Below are 17018 nucleotides of genomic sequence, written 5' to 3'. Positions count from 1 at the left end.
CCTCAATACCTTCATATGTTCTACAAATAAAATGCCAATTTACTCACCGTCTTCCCGCGTTTGTCCTTCCCGGTGCCACAAAGAACATTTCCGCTGTATGAAAAACTGAGAGGGGGGGATGAGGGGGGAGATGGCAGGTAAAGTCCATCATTTGTAGTTAAATAAAAATAACCTACACACTACTGATGGCTGTTACAGCTTACGAATTGGAGAAGCCACCATCTATCAGGATAGACAACGGAAATGTAGACAGGCAGAGAATTTGGTCTGTCGAAAGTTTCATGAACTGTTCCACAGAAACTTAATGCAGACCATTAAATTAATTCTTCATTACCAAACCTAGAAGTCATTCACTCATTCATTCATTGATTCATTCAACGACTCATTATTTCATTCATTTATTCATTCACTCATTGTTTGTTTTACTGACTATGTATGCAGCCAGGCCTTCAAGATTTCAGTGGCTTTAAGCAACCTACTAAAACAGAATAAAATGTCTTCCAATAAATAAAGGCAACAAAATACAATAGACAAGAGAGTAATATGACAGCTAATAACAGATAAGAAATCAGAAAGTCCAGTTGCTTTTACCCTGTTTCCCCCCAAATAAGACCTCCCTTGACAATAAGCCAAATGGTCTTTTGAGTGCATGGCAATAAGGTGAAACACTTATTTCAAGAGTTTAAAAAAATATAAGATAATATTTTTAGGGAATATTTTTAGGGAAACATGGCAAAATAAAAGCACCTTTGGGACAATCATGATCTGGATGAATAAGAACCTCCACAGACAACATATATTTAAAAAACAGTGTAAAAATGGCAAATGTTCATTCTCAAAGAATTTGGTTTTCAAACACTTCCAAAGGACCATCACACAGATAAAACTGATATCTATTAGAGGGCTGTTCTATGATAGAAAAGCCACGCTTGGTATCCTTAGTCCTCTTAACACAACGATGGGGGAGATCTTGAGCCCCTCCAGCTTACATTCCCCCCACCCGTCTTCCAAGGGGTCTGGCACTTACCTGAGGCACGAGATGAAATGGATCCCAGTTTTAAACACACAAAGGCACTTCCCGCTTGGGAAATCCCAGAGACGCACCACGCTCATTTCTCCCATCTGTGCGGATGCCAGCAAAGTGCTTTTGTTGTTGAACGCCAATGCCGCCACCTACAAAAATGAAAAATCAAGCCACTGTTTGTGCAAAGGGTTTCCAGCAGCATGGAGAAGTTGGGCCATACTCTTGAGAGTATTACCCGAATCAAAAGGATTCAGGGATGCAGGGCAAGAACAAAAGAATGGCAATAAAAATACCTGAAGATGCAAATGTTTGATTCTGAAAATCAAGACAAATGTGTGAAAATTGATAGAAAAATCAGGCAACTACCGTATTTTTCAGAGTATAAGACGCACCTTCCTCTCCCCACACACTAAAAGAGGCTGAAAATTTGGGTGTGTCTTATATTCCAAATGTAGCTTTTTCAAAGCATTATTTCCCAGCCCTAACAAGCTGCTAACAATCTCCCCGGCTTGCAGGATTTTTTCATTGCTACTCCCAAAATTTTTTCCAGCCCTAAGTCTCTGCAGGATTGTTTTCATTGCTATTCCCTCCGAAAAAGGTTTGTTCAGCCATAACTGGGGGATAAAATTATGTGCTAAAGCTGACCAGACTAAGGATGCTAGCCAGATGAATACCTGGTAGGTAGATTTCCCCCCTCCCCCAATTTCCCTCCTCCAAAACTAAGGTGTGTCTTATACTCCGAAAACCAGCAATATGAATTCCCAGTGCTGGCTGGGGGATTCTGGGAGTTGAAATCTACAAATATTAAAAGTTTTCTATTTTAAGAAACACATGTCTAGACATTTTCCAGCATGCATCCTTTAATTGTTAAGAGACAAGTCTATATTTGGAATGACTTTCATGTTAAAATGTAAGACAAAAGGAAAAGGAAATACCTTGTCAGTGTGGCCTGCAAAAAACTTCTGTTTGCCAGAATCAATTGCTATGGCTACAATCAGTGCATGGCAAGGGTACACCACTACAGCACTGCTGGAAGCCCACAATGCCTGGGTTTAAAAAAAAAAAAAGAAGGAGGAGGAAATGTCACAACCTTCACAACAGAGGTGGCCCTTCTGAGGCCCTGGGGCTATTGAGTCTCCCAAATGGCACACAAGTGCCCTCAATCTCTAATTTGTCATTTTGAGTAAATACAAAGTGAACAAGATTGCATATGTTACCAGACTATATCATACAAACTAGGTTTGGTTTAATTTGAGGCATAATAATAATAATAATAATAATAATTATTATTATTATTATTATTATTTATTAGATTTGTATGCCACCCCTCTCCGAAGACTTGGGGAGGCTCACAGCAACAATAAACAATATACAACAAATCCAATAATTTAAAACTATGGCTAAAAACTTCTATCATGGCTAAAAACTCCTATCATTAAAAAACAGACAATACTACTCACTCATAACTATACATAAATCTTACTAGCCAAGGGGTAAGTCAATTTATTTATTTATTTATTTATTTATTATTTAGATTTGTATGCCGCCCCTCTCCGCAGACTCGGGGCGGCTCACAGCAAAATACAACAAATCATGACAAATCCAAATAAATTTAAAATATTTAAAAATATTTAAAAAGAACCCCATTTACTAACATACACACACACAAACATACCATACATAAATTAGACATGCCCGGGGGAGGTGTTTCAGTTCCCCCATGCCTGACGACAAAGGTGGGTTTTAAGGAGTTTACGGAAGGCGGGGAGAGTAGGGGCAGTTCTAATCTCTGGGGAGAGTTGGTTCCAGAGAGTCGGGGCCGCCACAGAGAAGGCTCTTCCCCTGGGGCCCGCCAACCAACATTGTTTAGTTGACGGGACCCGGAGAAGGCCCACTCTGTTGGACCTAATCGGTCGCTGGGATTCGTGCGGCAGAAGGCGGTCTCGGAGATATTCTGGTCCAGTGCCATGAAGGGCTTTAAAGGTCATAACCAACACTTTGAATTGTGACCGGAAATTGATTGGCAGCCAATGCAGGCTGCGGAGTGATGGTGAAACATGGGCATACCTAGGTAAGCCCATGACTGCTCTCGCAGCTGCATTCTTCACGATCTGAAGTTTCTGAACACTTTTCAAAGGTAGCCCCATGTAGAGAGCATTACAGTAGTCGAACCTCGAGGTGATAAGGGCATGAGTGACTGTGAGCAATGAGTCCCAGTCCAGATAGGGCCGCAACTGGTGCACCAGCCGAACCTGGGCAAACACCCTCCTTGCTATAGCTGAAAGATGGTTCTCTAATGTGAGCTGTGGATCGAGGAGGACGCCCAAGTTGCGAACCCTCTCCGAGGGGGTCAATAATTCCCCCCCCCCAGGGTGATGGACGGACAGATGGAATTGTCCTTGGGAGGCAAAACCCACAGCCACTCCGTCTTATCCGGGTTGAGTTTGAGTCTGTTGACACCCATCCAGGCCAACAGCCTCCAGACACCGGCACATCACTTCCACTGCTTCGTTGACCGGACATGGGGTGGAGATGTAAAGCTGGGTATCATCACCATACTGATGATACCTCACCCCATGCCCTTGGATGATCTCACCCAGCGGTTTCCTGTAGATATTAAATAGCAGGGGGGAGAGGACCGACCCCTGAGGCACCCCACGAGGGAGAGACCTCGGAGTCGACCTCTGACCCCCCACTAACACCGACCGACCGACCGGAGTGGTAGGAGGAGAACCACTGAAGAACAGTGCCTCCCACCCCCAACCCCTCCAGACGGTGCAGAAGGATACCATGGTCGATGGTATCGAAAGCCGCTGAGAGGTCAAGGAGCACCAGGACAGAGGATAAACCCCTGTCCCGGGCCCGCCAGGGATCATCCATCAACGCGACCAAAGCAGTTTCCGTGCTGTAACCGGGCCTGAAACCCGACTGCTGGGGACCTAGATAATCGGCTTCTTCCAAGGACCGTTGGAGCTGGAGTGCCACCACCTTCTCAACAACCTTCCCCATAAAGGGAAGGTTGGAGACTGGACGATAGTTATTGAGTACGGCTGGGTCCAGGGTAGGCTTCTTGAGGAGGGGGCGCACGAGCGCCTCTTTATAGAGTGTTGGAAAAACTCCCCTCCCCAAGGAAGCGTTGGTAATCTCCTGGACCCAGCTCCGTTTCACTCCCTGCTGGCTGAGACCAACCAGGAGGGACACGGATCCAGTAAACAGGTGGCGGAACTCACAGCTCCAATGGCCTTGTCCACTTTATCAGGTGTCACCAGATCAAACTCTTCCCAGACAGGTGGACAAGTACGTGCCCCAGTCACCTCAACTGACTCATTGTCAGTCGACTCTGTTTTCCAATTGGAGTCGAGATCGGCCCGGATCTGAGCGATTTTATCAGCGAAAAACGTATTAAAATCCTCGGCACTGCTCTGTAAGGGCTCCCCGATTCTCCCCTGGTTAAGAAGGGAGCGGGTCACCCTAAACAGAGTGGCTGGGCGGGATTCCGCTGATGCAATCAAGGCGGCATGGTACACGCATCTTGCCGCCTTGAGCGCCACTTTGTAAGTCTTAATAAAAGCTCTTACAAGTGTTCGATCAGATTCAGACCTACTCTTCCTCCATCGCTTCTCTAGACGTCTCTTCTGCCGTTTCAACTCCCGGAGCTCCTCGTTGAACCATGGAGCTCTACGGGGTCTAGCGCCACGGAGAGGTCGCAATGGCGCAATCCGGTCAAGAGCCTCCGCTGCAGCCTTGTTCCAGGCCTCCGCAAGAGACTCCGCCGAACTGTGGACGAGTGCCTCTGGAATAACCCCAAGCGCCGTCTGAAAGCCCTCTGGGTCCATCAGGCGTCTGGGGCGGAACATCTTAATTGGTTCCGCCTCCCTGCGGGGAAGGATTGGCGCCAGGAAGTCAAGCCGTAGTAGAAAATGGTCTGACCATGACAAAGGCAATGTTTCTAAGCCCCTTAGTCTCAGACCATTACTCAATTGCTCAGAGAGGAATACCATGTCAGGTGCGTGCCCTCCCTCGTGAGTCGGACCCTGTACTACTTGAGTCAGGTCCATGGCTGTCATGGTGGCCATGAACTCCTGTGCCAACCCAGAGGTTTCGCCGAGTGACGGCAGGTTGAAGTCCCCCAGGACAATAAGTCCGGGGAACTCCACCGCCAACCCGGCTACCTCCTCGAGTAGCACAGGCAGGGCTTTTGACACGCAGCTGGGAGGCAGGTACGTGAGAAATAAGCCCACCTGAACCCCTAAGTCCAACTTCATCAAGAGAGACTCGCAACTCGCAATTTCCGGAGCAATGAGTCTACGTAGGCAAAAACTCTCCCTGGCTATAATAGCCACTCCTCCCCCCCTTCCCTGGGGTCGAGGTTGATGCCATATCTGAAACCCGGCTGGGCAAATTTCAGAGAGAGGAACACCTCCCTCTGGGCCCAGCCAGGTTTCAGTAATACATGCCAGGTCGGCCTCCTCATCCAGGATCAAATCCCGGATGAGGAGAGCTTTATTTACCACCGACCTGGCATTGAGTAGCAGCAACCTGAGCCCAGGGCCAGAGTTACACTCATCACCAGTACCCAAGATTGGGCTCACGGAGCCAGAACAAGGGATCGTTATTAAGCAACGATCCCTCGTTCCCCTGGAACGGCTAACTCCGTGGCCCCTGCCATGCCTGGTGACATAGATGGGTTTTCAGAGTCTTGCGGAAGGTGAGGAGGTTGGGGGCAGTTCGAATCTCTGAGGGGAGTTGATTCCAGAGGGCCAGGGCCGCCACAGGGAAGGCTCTTTCCCTGGGTCCCGACAGACGACATTGTTTAGTCGACGGGACCTGGAGAAGGCCGGCTCTGTGGGACCTAATCGGTCGCTGGGATTCGTGCGGCAGAAGGCGGTCCCATAGGTATTCTGGTCCGATGCCATGTAGGGCTTTATATGTCATTACCAACACTTTGAATTGTAACTGGAAATTAATTGGCAACCAATTGGGCATATCTAGGGAGGCCCCTGATTGCTCTCGGGGTCGCATTCTGCACGATCTGGAGTTTCCGAACACTCTTCAGAGGCAGCCCCATGTAGAGTGTGTTGCAGTAGTCGAGCCTCGAGGTGATGAGGGCATGCAGAGACTTCCTGTCCAAATAGGGCCACAACTGGTGCACTAGGCGAACCTGGGCAAACATAATGTAAGCTTTATCCTGGATCGGACTACAGTGATCCCCCGATTATCGTGAGGGTTCCGTTCCAAGACCCCTCGCGATAATCGATTTCTCGCGATGTAGCGGTGCGGAAGTAAAAACACCATCTGCGCATGCGCGCCCCTTTTTCCATGGCCGCGCATGCGCAGATGGTGTTTTTACTTCCGCACCTGGGAAGACCCAGCAGCTGAGGAGCCGCCTGCCCGCCCGCTTGTCCGCCGCTTTTCCGCTTGTCCGCCACTCTGGGAGTTGAAGACCCAGGGAAGGTTCCTTCGGCCGCCCACCAGCTGATCTGCTCGGCAGCGCAGTAGCAGCGAGGAGCCGAAGATGGGGTTTCCCCGTTGCCCACGCAAAGGGGAAACCCCATCTTCGGCTCCTCGCTGCTACTGCGCTGCCGAGCAGATCAGCTGGTGGGCGGCCGAAGGAACCTTCCCTGGGTGCCACCCGCCGCTCGAGAGCAAGAGGGGGAGAGGTAGAGAAAGAGAGAGAAGGAAAGAAAGAGATGAGAGAGGGAGGAAGAGAGTGTGAGAGAGGAAGAAGCAAGATAGAGAAAGAGAGAGAGAAAGAAAGATGAGAAAGGAAGGGAGTGACGTCATCGGGTGGAAAAATCGCGATATAGCGTTTCGCAAAGATCGAGGTCGCGAAACTCGGGGGATCACTGTATTAATTTTGCAAACAAGGGCTTCTTGTATATATGCTATTCTAAGACCTCTAGTGGGACCGCAGTGAGGGTGAACCTTTTTGGGGTTGTGTGCCAAAAGGGATGTGTGTGGTTGTGTGCGAACATACGTGCATATGCCCACACCCCTTCCCTCCCCCCTCCCATGTGGCTCCGCATGCCCCTTGGGACACGCATGCCCCAGGTTCGCCATCACGGACCTAGAGGGATCTTGCAACCCAGAATAATGTTTCCGTTTGCTTCGTTTCCTGCTTGTCTAATGTTGTGTTTTTATCTTGCTTTTTCATCTAAGGCCCTCAAACTGGGACACATGGTTTTTCTTCCCCTGCTGGAGAGAAATCATCATCTTTTAAGAATCCCATCATCCCTTGTGGGGTGGAGTCTGGGCAACTGAATGGAGCAAGCAAAGTATTTTAATGGCTGGATGCCCTTCCCTGTCACCAATGCAGAGTTTTGCTCAGGAGATGAATCCTCAGTGTATCCAGAGAGAGAAATATCTGCCTCTACCCAGGGTCAAATTCAGAGACTCCTGATTGTGAAGCGAGAGCTCCATCTCGAGGCCACTGAACCACTCCTTCTGCTGGAGAGAAATATGTCGGTTAAATAAGGATATACTGACCCATTTGGTGCTGGATCCCCCAAACCCAATAATCTTCTTCAGCTTCAGAATTGGATCTGGTAGTAGCTTCTGAAAACCAATCCAGAATTACATTGAGTAAGGAAGCATCAAATGTGAAAGACATTTATTTATTTATTATTTATTATTTGGATTTGTATGCATTAACACAAACAATAAATTTCTAGTGTGGCTCTGCTTTTTTCACTAAAGAAGGGATGGACAACCTCTGCACAATATATAATACAGTCTTCCCGAACCCTAGCAACTTTAAGATACATGGAATTCAGCTCCCAGAATTTCCTAGCCCAGTGACCTGCAACTATTTGGGGATCAGTTTCGTTGAGAGAGATTTTTCCACAGACCAGAGTGCGGGGCAAGGGGAGGGGGTATTCACATGCCGGCTGCATCCCGTGGATGGGGCTTCGCTTGTTTGGGTGACCAAGTTACTGGCATGCCATGGCCCGGTGCCAGTCCAGGGAATGGGGGTTGGGGACCCCTGCCCTAGCCAGCATGTTTAAAAATCAAATGATCTAAACAGGTAAACACTCTGATCTGGAAAAAAGATCTGCCTACAGGTATTCATCTGGCTAGTATCCTTAATCTGGTCAGCTTCAGCACATTATTTTATCCCCTGGTTAGGGCTTTGAAAAAATCCTTATTTGGAGAGAGTAACAATGAAAGAGATTGCAAGGTGGTAAGAGCTGGAAACATCATTAGCACATTGTTAGGACTAGAAAGAAACATATTCAGAGCAAGTAGAGCAATGAAAAAAAGCTTACAAAGACTTAGGGCTAACTTTCTAGTGTGGCTCTGCTTTTTTCACTAAAGAAGGGATGGACAACCTCTGGACAATATATAATACAGTCTTCCCGAACCCTGGCAACTTTAAGATACATGGAATTCAGCTCCCAGAATTTCCTAGCCCAGTGACCTGCAACTATTTGGGGATCAGTTTCGTTGACAGAGATTTTTCCACAGACCGGAGTGCGGGGCAAGGGGGGGGGTATTCACATGCTGGCTGCATCCCGTGGATGGGGCTTCGCTTCTTTGGGTGACCAAGTTACTGCCATGCCATGGCCCGGTGCCAGTCCAGGGAATGGGGGTTGGGGACCCCTGCCCTAGCCAGCATGTTTAAAAATCAAATGATCTAAACAGGTCAACACTCTGATCTGGAAAAAAGATCTGCCTACAGGTATTCATCTGGCTAGCATCCTTAATCTGGTCAGCTTCAGCACATTATTTTATCCCCTGGTTAGGGCTTTGAAAAAATCTTTATTCGGAGAGAGTAACAATGAAAGAGATTGCAAGGTGGTAAGAGCTGGGAACATCATTAGCACATTGTTAGGACTAGAAAAAAACATATTCGGAGCAAGTAGAGCAATGAAAAAAAAGCTTACAAAGACTTAGGGCTGAAAAAACATTCTTCAGAGAGAGTAACAATAAAAAAGCCTGCAAGGTAAGAGCTGGGAAGATCATTAGTACCTAGTTAGAGCTGAAAAAGAAGCTTTGAAAAAAGCTACATTCGGAGTATAACACACACTCAAATTTTCAGCCTCTTTTAGGGAGGAAAAAGGTGCATCTTATACTCTGAAAAATATGGTAGATCTCATAAAGGAACTGATGGTAAGAAGGAAAAAGCAAAAGAAGTGGATATACAGAAGTAGCCTTCTGTAACTGTAACCGTAATCCTTACTCTAACCCTAATCCTTACATGACTGTATCTCACAGGTGAGCGAGTCTCATTCCACCAAACAAGGAGAGCCCTCAGAAGTATATATTGCAAAAGAATAAAATTGCTTCTTACTGTGCAGGGGACAGAATTCTTGGTAGAGATGATTTTTGGTCCTGCTGTTGGCTTATATCGGTTCTGGAGCAATGGACACATTAAAGATCGGGGGCAGAGAAGATGGCAAGGGCAAAAAAAATGTTACAAGTTCGTTTGGGTAAAAAACGTTCTTTATTAAGTCATGTTAAACAGAGAAGCTGCCATTCGAAACAGCTATTTCAAAATATTAAACAATTCATATTGTAGTCTCCTGGCTAACTGTACCATTGCTATACGCTAAATAAATAACTGTGGCAACTGATATGCTTCTTTTATTATGACAACAGTTCTTTCTTAAAGTTAGTAACAGTAGAAGGACGGGCAGGTTACCTGAGATTTGTTAATTATGAATATTTATGCTCACATCCTCTGTAATTTATAAATGACTATTACTTCTCCTCCTTTCTGAAATGTCCACTGGAAATGTAAGTACATCCTTTTGTCCGCAGGAATTCCTCCCAACTATATTCTGGAGGGAGCCTTGATTATTTGCTTTGGGTCCTGGGTTTTGATTCCATGTCACCCATAGCAAGAATTCCTAGGAGATTTTTCTCTCTGCCCTTTTCCCAATCCAAACTGAAACTTATGTCTGCATTAAAGGGGAACATTTGTCCACAGAGAAGCTTAAGGAAGAAGGGCTCGGAGTTGTGGCTTACCTCATCAGAATCAATAGTAACTGCACGGACTGTGTCGTCCCCTTTTTTGTGGGCATAAACATGAATGCTGCCATCGTCCATCGAAGAGGGGAGAAAACGGGAAACTTCACTAGCCCGTGACCCTTCTCTCAGACTCTGGTCCAAAATGCAGGCTGGCCACACAGGCTCAGACCTTGACGGGTGAATCTTGGGGATGCGCTTTGTAAGAAGAGGAGACTGGCGAGGCATCTTTTAAAAAAAGAGATTTGAAAAGTGCAGGCTGAACCCCAAGTATGCTGATTCTTTCTTCAGGGAGAAGCAACGGAGCTGTGGGTCATCAGTGGACAGTAGCAAGCTAAGCTTTGAGCAGTGGTGGCGCAGCGGTTAGAGTGCAGTGCTGCTGGGCTACTTCTGCTGCCTGATGGCTGCCTGCAATTTGGCAGTTTGAATCTCAACACGCTCAAGGTTGACTCAGCCTTCCATCCTTCTGAGGTTGGTAAAACGGGGACCCAGATTGTTGGGGGCAATAGGCTGACTCTGTAAACCGCTTAGAGAGGGTTGTAAAAACACTTTGAAGCAGTATATCTCAGTATTATTGCTATTGCTATTAAGCTCTGTTTACTCAAACTGAATTTGTCCTAGACCAGGAAATGGGCTAGGGATATGAACCATCAGAGCTTGAGTAAAAAGAATGATGCAATTATTTCTTGGATTTATATACCTTTTTTATCCTAGGAGCTCAAAGTACAGAGCATGATGTGCTCTGGTGGTGTCAGATGAACCATTTGTCAGTGATCTATTACATGTACTCGCAACACATATACTTTGATATTTGTGCTTATATATATGGAGGCTGTGCACATACGTGTGTCTATGTATGTGGATGTGGGTCTGTTTATGTGTAGAGGGAGAGAGAAGATAGACAGGTGGATGGATTGATAGGTAAAGGGATAAAGAGATAGATATAGATGATGGATGGATGGATGGATGGATAGTGCAGTGGTCAGAGTGCAGCACTGCAGGCTACTTCTGCTGACTGACTATAATTTGGCAGTTCAAAATCACCACTGGCTCAAGATTGACTCAGCTTTCCAGCCTTCCGAGATGGGTAAAATTAGAACCCAGATTGTTGGAGGCAAATAGGCTGACTCTGTAAACCGCTTAGAGAGGGCTCCAAAGCACTATAAAGTGGTATATAAGTCCAAGTGATATTGCTATTTGGAATGGCTGAATGGATTCTGTGCAGGGAGTCCTTGACTTATGACCACAATTGAGCCTGAAATTTATGATGCTAAGTGAGACACTTGTTAAGTGAATTTTGCCCTGTTTTACAAATCTTTACAAGTGAATCTCTGCAACATGCTGTTAAGTGAATCTGTCTTCCCCTCTCAACTTTGCTTGTCAGGTCAGAAAGGGCTATCATGGGACCGTCATGAATACACACTAGTTTTCAAGGATCCAAATTCTGACCATGGCCACAAGTCCTTTTTTTTTTTCACTGCTGTTCTCATTTTGGTCACTAAACAAATGGTTGTAAGTTCACCTGTACAGCTCCAGGGTATTAAGAAAGATCAAAGCTTACATACCTCTTTGGGACTGGTGATTTGCTGGATGAGAGACACACGATCCCGAATTGGCCTGCTCAGAGACACATCCTTCGGAACCTGGATCACTGGCTCATTTTCGGGAGGGCCAGCTGCAAAGATGGAAGGAGACAGGGGTGAAATCCAGCAGGTTCTGGAGAACCGGTAGCAGAAATTTTGCATAGTTTGAAGAACTGGCAAATACCACCATTGGCTGAGTCCAAAGTGGAATGGAATGGGGATTTTGTAGAATCCTTCCCCTGCCATGCTCACCAAGCCTCACCATGTCCACCAAGCCATGCCCACAGAACCAGTAATAGGAAAAAAAAATTGGCTTTCACAAATGGAAGGAGAGCAATGAAGAAAGACCTTGGGACTTGGAGCCTGCTGGTGTGTGAGTTGCTCAGAGGTGCCTGAGTTATCTTTGGATGATCTTTCTCAACTCTTGTTTTGCCCAGGTTTTATGTTGGCATTTGATTTTGGTTTTTCTGTAGAGCTTTTTAGCAGCCCAGAATTACTTAGATAAGATGGTGGTGGTGGTGGTGAAGGCATATATATGTTTCGAATAAATAAAAGGACCATTAGGATCATGGCTCCTTATCAATTTCATTCTTGTAGAACTGCTTTCAGTCTGCGATCTAAGGCTCTAGGCCAGTGTTTCTCAAGCTATATGAGATGGATGGACTTACAACTTCCATAATTACTTGGCTGGAGAATTCTGGGACTTGAAGTCCGCCATCTTAAAGTTGTCAAGGTTGGGAATCACTGCACTAGGATTTCAGAGACATTTAGACTAAACTAGATTAGACTAGACTAGAATAACAGAGTTGGAAGGGACCTTGGAGGTCTTCTAGTCCAACTGGCTTAGGCAGGAAATCCTACACCACTTCAGACAAATGGTTATCTAATCTCTTTTAAACATTTGTTGGGGATTGAGCCATGGTGGTGCAGTGGTTGAAGTACAGTATTACAGGCTAACTCTGCTGACTGTCTGAAGTCCTGATCGGCTCAAGATTGACTCAGACTTCCATCCTTCCGAGGTGGGTAAAATGAGGACCCAGATTGTTGGGGACAATAGGCTGATTCTGTAAACTGCTTAAAGGGCTGTAAAGCATGGTGAAGCGGTCTATTGCTGTTGCTATTTTGTCAGTGAAAAGATAAGTACAAGTAGATATGAAATGATTCATTAGACTAATAACTCAATACATGAATAAATGGAGTTATATATTGACATATTCTTGGTTTATTCTGTAAGAGGGGTGGTAATTCAGAAAGCTTTCTGTGCATTATTTCTGTTTTTCAGTCTCCTGAATTTACTCACTCACCAGCATAAGAATTCAAAGTGCTTTTCTGAATAGAATCATATGGCATTTTGGAGCCATCAGAAGGGAACCTGAAGAAAAAGATTAGAAAAAGGATACTGCATAAGAAAGATTTTTTTGTCCAGCATTTCAGCCTCTATCAATCAGCAGGGTGGTAAGGATAAGGGTTAATTAAATTTGACCGGGCAAATTTGATCCTGCAATCTGCAATAAACATTTTGGCTCAGAGAATAATACAATATGTGGATTTGGGGGGCTCAAAGCAGGAATTGTCATTAGGCACACCCTTGTTGTGGAACATCTACTCTGACAAAGCCATCCCCACCCACCTCCAAATCACAACATACAGTATCCCTCGTACCTCTCTCTTTCAGGCTGAGCAATATTATGAAAAGCAGAAAGTCCCCCAAAACTACAAAGGCAAAGCAATTAGAGTCCTAAGAAAAAGAAATTTATCCAAGCTTACTGAATGTAATCATAGAGATTGTGCCACAGTTCTCCTTTGGGTACAGGAAATGCCATTTCCCGAGGCATGGGAGAGAAACCATGCAATGCCATCTTGGTCTGGTGAGTCTCAGAAGAAGTCAGTGCTAGAAGAAAAAATAAAAAAAGGATGAGAGAGATGTGATTGTTCTTAATTGAAATTATGCACAAATATTGAAGAGCCTGTTTGATATCACGATGCAAGTTCTCCCCCTTTTCATATAAATATTGTTAATATGCATACAAGCATGTCAAGGGGATGGTATTAAGTTGCAGTATCACTTGCCTCTTTTTGATTCCCCCCCCCCCCAGAGAAGCCAATGCTTCCATGAGGAAAAAAAAACCTGAGACAGTACCCAGGAAATACATTGTACCTTGTAGGAAAATGGAAATTTATATATAACTTGCTCATACCCATGCTTCGCTATGAAACCTTGTGACGGGGCTTGATAAATTGACACTTAAAGCTTGAAAACGAATAAGAAGTTTAAAAAGGAACTGTATGTTACAGATAGTAAGTTATGTTTCTGTTATAGATGAAGGCATTATTTGCATAGCATAGACTTCCAATTCATCCCTCAGATAAATTGCTCAGGACCTCCCTGTAAACAACATTCCTGGTTTTGAGCTCCGGCTGGAGGATGACCATGCTGCCATGTGAACTGACTCTGGAGCATGCCACATAGAAGTGGCCATGGGAGAAACAGGCAGCTTCCTTTGTGTTTTTCTAATCACATCTGAAAATCTTTTCCTGCCTTTTTTGCCTGTTTTCCCTTTAACTGGTGTTACAGTAGAAGGAACAGATTCCTTTTTTTTGCCCCATTTGACAATTTTCCCTGCCACCATTTTTAAAGGTATCACTGAAGTTGTTAACTTAATAATCCAGCTGTGAAGTGAATCTGGCTTCCCTATTGACTTTGTTGGTTCAGAAGGTCGCAAAAGGGAAATCATGTGACACCACCACACCACCATCACCCCGGAATACTGCAACCATCCTAAATATGAACCAGTTGCCAAACATCTGAATTTTGTTCACTGGGATGCTGCAACGGTCATAATTATGAAAAACAGTCCTAAGTCACTTGATTCAGTGGCTTTGTGACTTTGAATAGCTACCTATATCCAAACGGTCAAAAAGGACAGCTAGCCCTGCATCTACTCTTCAAAAGCTCTCACCTGGATCAAAGAGCAAATCGCTTGTGAAGAGGTTTTTCACCAACAGATTGGAGCACAGCTTGACACTTTTCAGATGGCTGTAGGTTCTGTTCAGGTAGAGGCCAAGAATGTGGCGGAGATCCAAGATTAAGCAAGTCCAGCGCACGTTGCTCGGGGCGAGGCCCACCAGATCTGAAGGACCCAAACATGCCAGTTCTCAATTTCTACAGACATTTGACACACTCGTCAAACTCCCCAACCTCACACACAAGTGGCCTCATCTCTGATGTCCAAACATTTCTTTTAGACAAGGAAGGAGAAGTATTGACACGCAGACAAGGAAATTCCTAATTTGGCTCTCGTCTCAAATCAGGTAAGCCGAGAAAAGGCATCCGTTTTTAGTTTTTGAAGACATTTCACTTCTCATCCAAGAAGCTTCTTCAGCTCTGACAGGATAGTGGGGAATAAATATTGTTAATATGCATACAAGCATGTCAAGGGGGTGGTATTAAGTTGCAGGATAGTGGGGAATAAAGAAGCTTCTTGGATGAGAAGCGGAACATCTTCAAAAAAGAAAAACAAGAAAGTCCACTTGCCTCCTAAAAAGACACTGTTGGGATAACCATGACCTGGATGGCTGAGAATCTCTACAGACATCAATTTTTAGCTTCTGTTCCTGAAAACATTCTTTCCCGACCTGTCTGCTCTTAAGATAGGCTGCACTGGCATATCCATTCTCCCCTCCCCTACAAACTCTACAGTATTAAAATATTCAGAGTACAAGAACAATTATTAAGTTAATGAACAGCCTGACTCAAAGGCATTTCAATTGCCAAAATACAGCAATCATTGATTGTTGCTAATCTCTCTTCTTCAGAGCTGAATTGTCTTGTTAGAAAAAAATCACAATGCTAAACCATCAAGTCAATTCTCAGGAAAGTTAGATCCAAGTCCTGGGGATAAAATCAAATGCATTTTACCTCGTTTAGAAGTCTTGGCTGTCCTTTCATAGACTGACCCATGGGCTGCCCCACAAATATATGGGAACTGCAACCATGTAGCTGTGGACTTGAATTCTTTAAAGAGGTTAGAAAATGAAATGCGGACCACTTGGCTGTCCTAGAAATGAAAAGAAACAGAGCCGGTTTATAGAGACAGAATTATCATTCTGGGAGCAATAAATATTTTGGAGCTGATAAGACAGTCCACAAAAGATAACCAAAGCTGAATATTGTTATTTATACTGTATAGATTGTGTGTGATTTTAGCCAGAAAATAAATCCACTCTTACGCTGCTTTTAATTTTGGAGTGTTCTCCACTGGCATAACTTATCCTGTTTTCTGCCAGACCTAGGCATTGTACATACTGCATTTTTCAGACTATAAGATGAACCAGACTATAATATGCACCTACGTTTTGGGGGAGGAAAATAAGAAAAAAGCTGATTGTGAGGTTTTTTTCAGCCTCTGAAACCTCCGTTTGAGAGGCTGGGCAGGGCTACATTCGGTGTATAAGACACATCCAAATTTTCACCCTCTTTTAGGGGGGAAAAGGTGTGTCTTGTACTCCAAAAAAGACATTATCTCTGTATCTAAAGTTAAACCCAAAACAAGGTCAGGATGCCAAGCAAAACACTTTGTATTTTGATGGAGAATGCAGAAAAATCTTTCCCTTCCTACTTCTGATCACATCTTAAGTGCACAAATGCAGAGACTAAAATATAGTCTACAAACGAATCAGGAAAAAATAAGGAATCTAGTAGCATTTTCTCAGATTAACAGATAATAGTAAAATAAGACTATTTTAAAATGTTTATTACTTTTTACAAAATAAATAAATTTATTATTATTTAAAATAAAATAATAAAAAATACCATAGGTTGTTTTAATTTTGGGTTGAGACCTGCCCAGAGTTTGTTAGTAAGATTGGCAGCTGTACAAATGTTCTAAATTAATAAAATCTGTTAGTCTGATAAGGTGCTACCAGATTCTCTTGATTTGGGCGAGTAGAAATTAATCCAGTACTTCTATTATGTCTTAGAAAGCAAGTAATTCAAAAGTAACACTCAAGAAAAGTAACAGCTGTAGTGTTCAGGAAAACAAATCTGCAATCTGGTATCAACAACTTGTAAATACCAAACAGATTGTATCAGAATTCCTAAAAGGCAAGAACTACTCAACAACAAAAAGTTAGAAAGACAGGTGGCAAATGTCTAGGCTCCTTATCTGTGTTCATTATTCTCTCATTCCACATCTATTGGGCTGGAGGAAGGATCCTAAAAATGTTATTAGTCTTTTTAAAAATTTGTGGTTTTGTTTCAAGTGGCTATAGTGTTTGCTTCTTTAGGACAGCTTCTTAGCAAGCTGGGGAAGAAACAATGGTAAGAAATAGTCAATAAATATTTTATTAGGAAGGTATCACTAGACAACTGCAATGCAGTTCAGGAGGGAAGTGTTTTTAATAGGAAAGTGAACACAAGAACAAGGGGACACAATCTGAGGTTA

General features: G+C 44.3%; 1 protein-coding gene across 4 annotated transcripts in view; it reads right to left on the bottom strand.

Moving 5' to 3' along the window:
- LOC139172078 (WD repeat-containing protein 90-like) overlaps nt 1–17018 on the bottom strand; it is an 88689-nt gene that overhangs the window by 65838 nt on the left and 5833 nt on the right. For all 4 annotated transcript variants that reach the window (XR_011559833.1, XM_070760806.1, XM_070760807.1 and 1 more), the window contains exons 4-14: nt 15494–15632; nt 14535–14705; nt 13342–13465; nt 12879–12946; nt 11557–11666; nt 9992–10219; nt 9315–9377; nt 7511–7579; nt 1960–2070; nt 1028–1173; nt 48–105 (exon numbers count right to left, since the gene is read on the bottom strand). Coding sequence is in view for 3 of the 4 variants with exons in the window: in XM_070760806.1 (XP_070616907.1) it covers nt 48–105; nt 1028–1173; nt 1960–2070; nt 7511–7579; nt 9315–9377; nt 9992–10219; nt 11557–11666; nt 12879–12946; nt 13342–13465; nt 14535–14705; nt 15494–15632 (1287 nt within the window). In the remaining variant the exon portion in view is untranslated. The remainder of the gene's footprint in view (nt 1–47; nt 106–1027; nt 1174–1959; nt 2071–7510; nt 7580–9314; nt 9378–9991; nt 10220–11556; nt 11667–12878; nt 12947–13341; nt 13466–14534; nt 14706–15493; nt 15633–17018) is intronic.

This window comes from Erythrolamprus reginae, chromosome 9, assembly GCF_031021105.1.
Source record: "Erythrolamprus reginae isolate rEryReg1 chromosome 9, rEryReg1.hap1, whole genome shotgun sequence".
NCBI classification, from domain to species: Eukaryota; Metazoa; Chordata; class Lepidosauria; order Squamata; family Dipsadidae; genus Erythrolamprus; species Erythrolamprus reginae.
The sequence above is the reverse complement of the archived record's forward strand: the minus strand, read 5'-3'. Positions and strand labels throughout refer to the sequence as shown.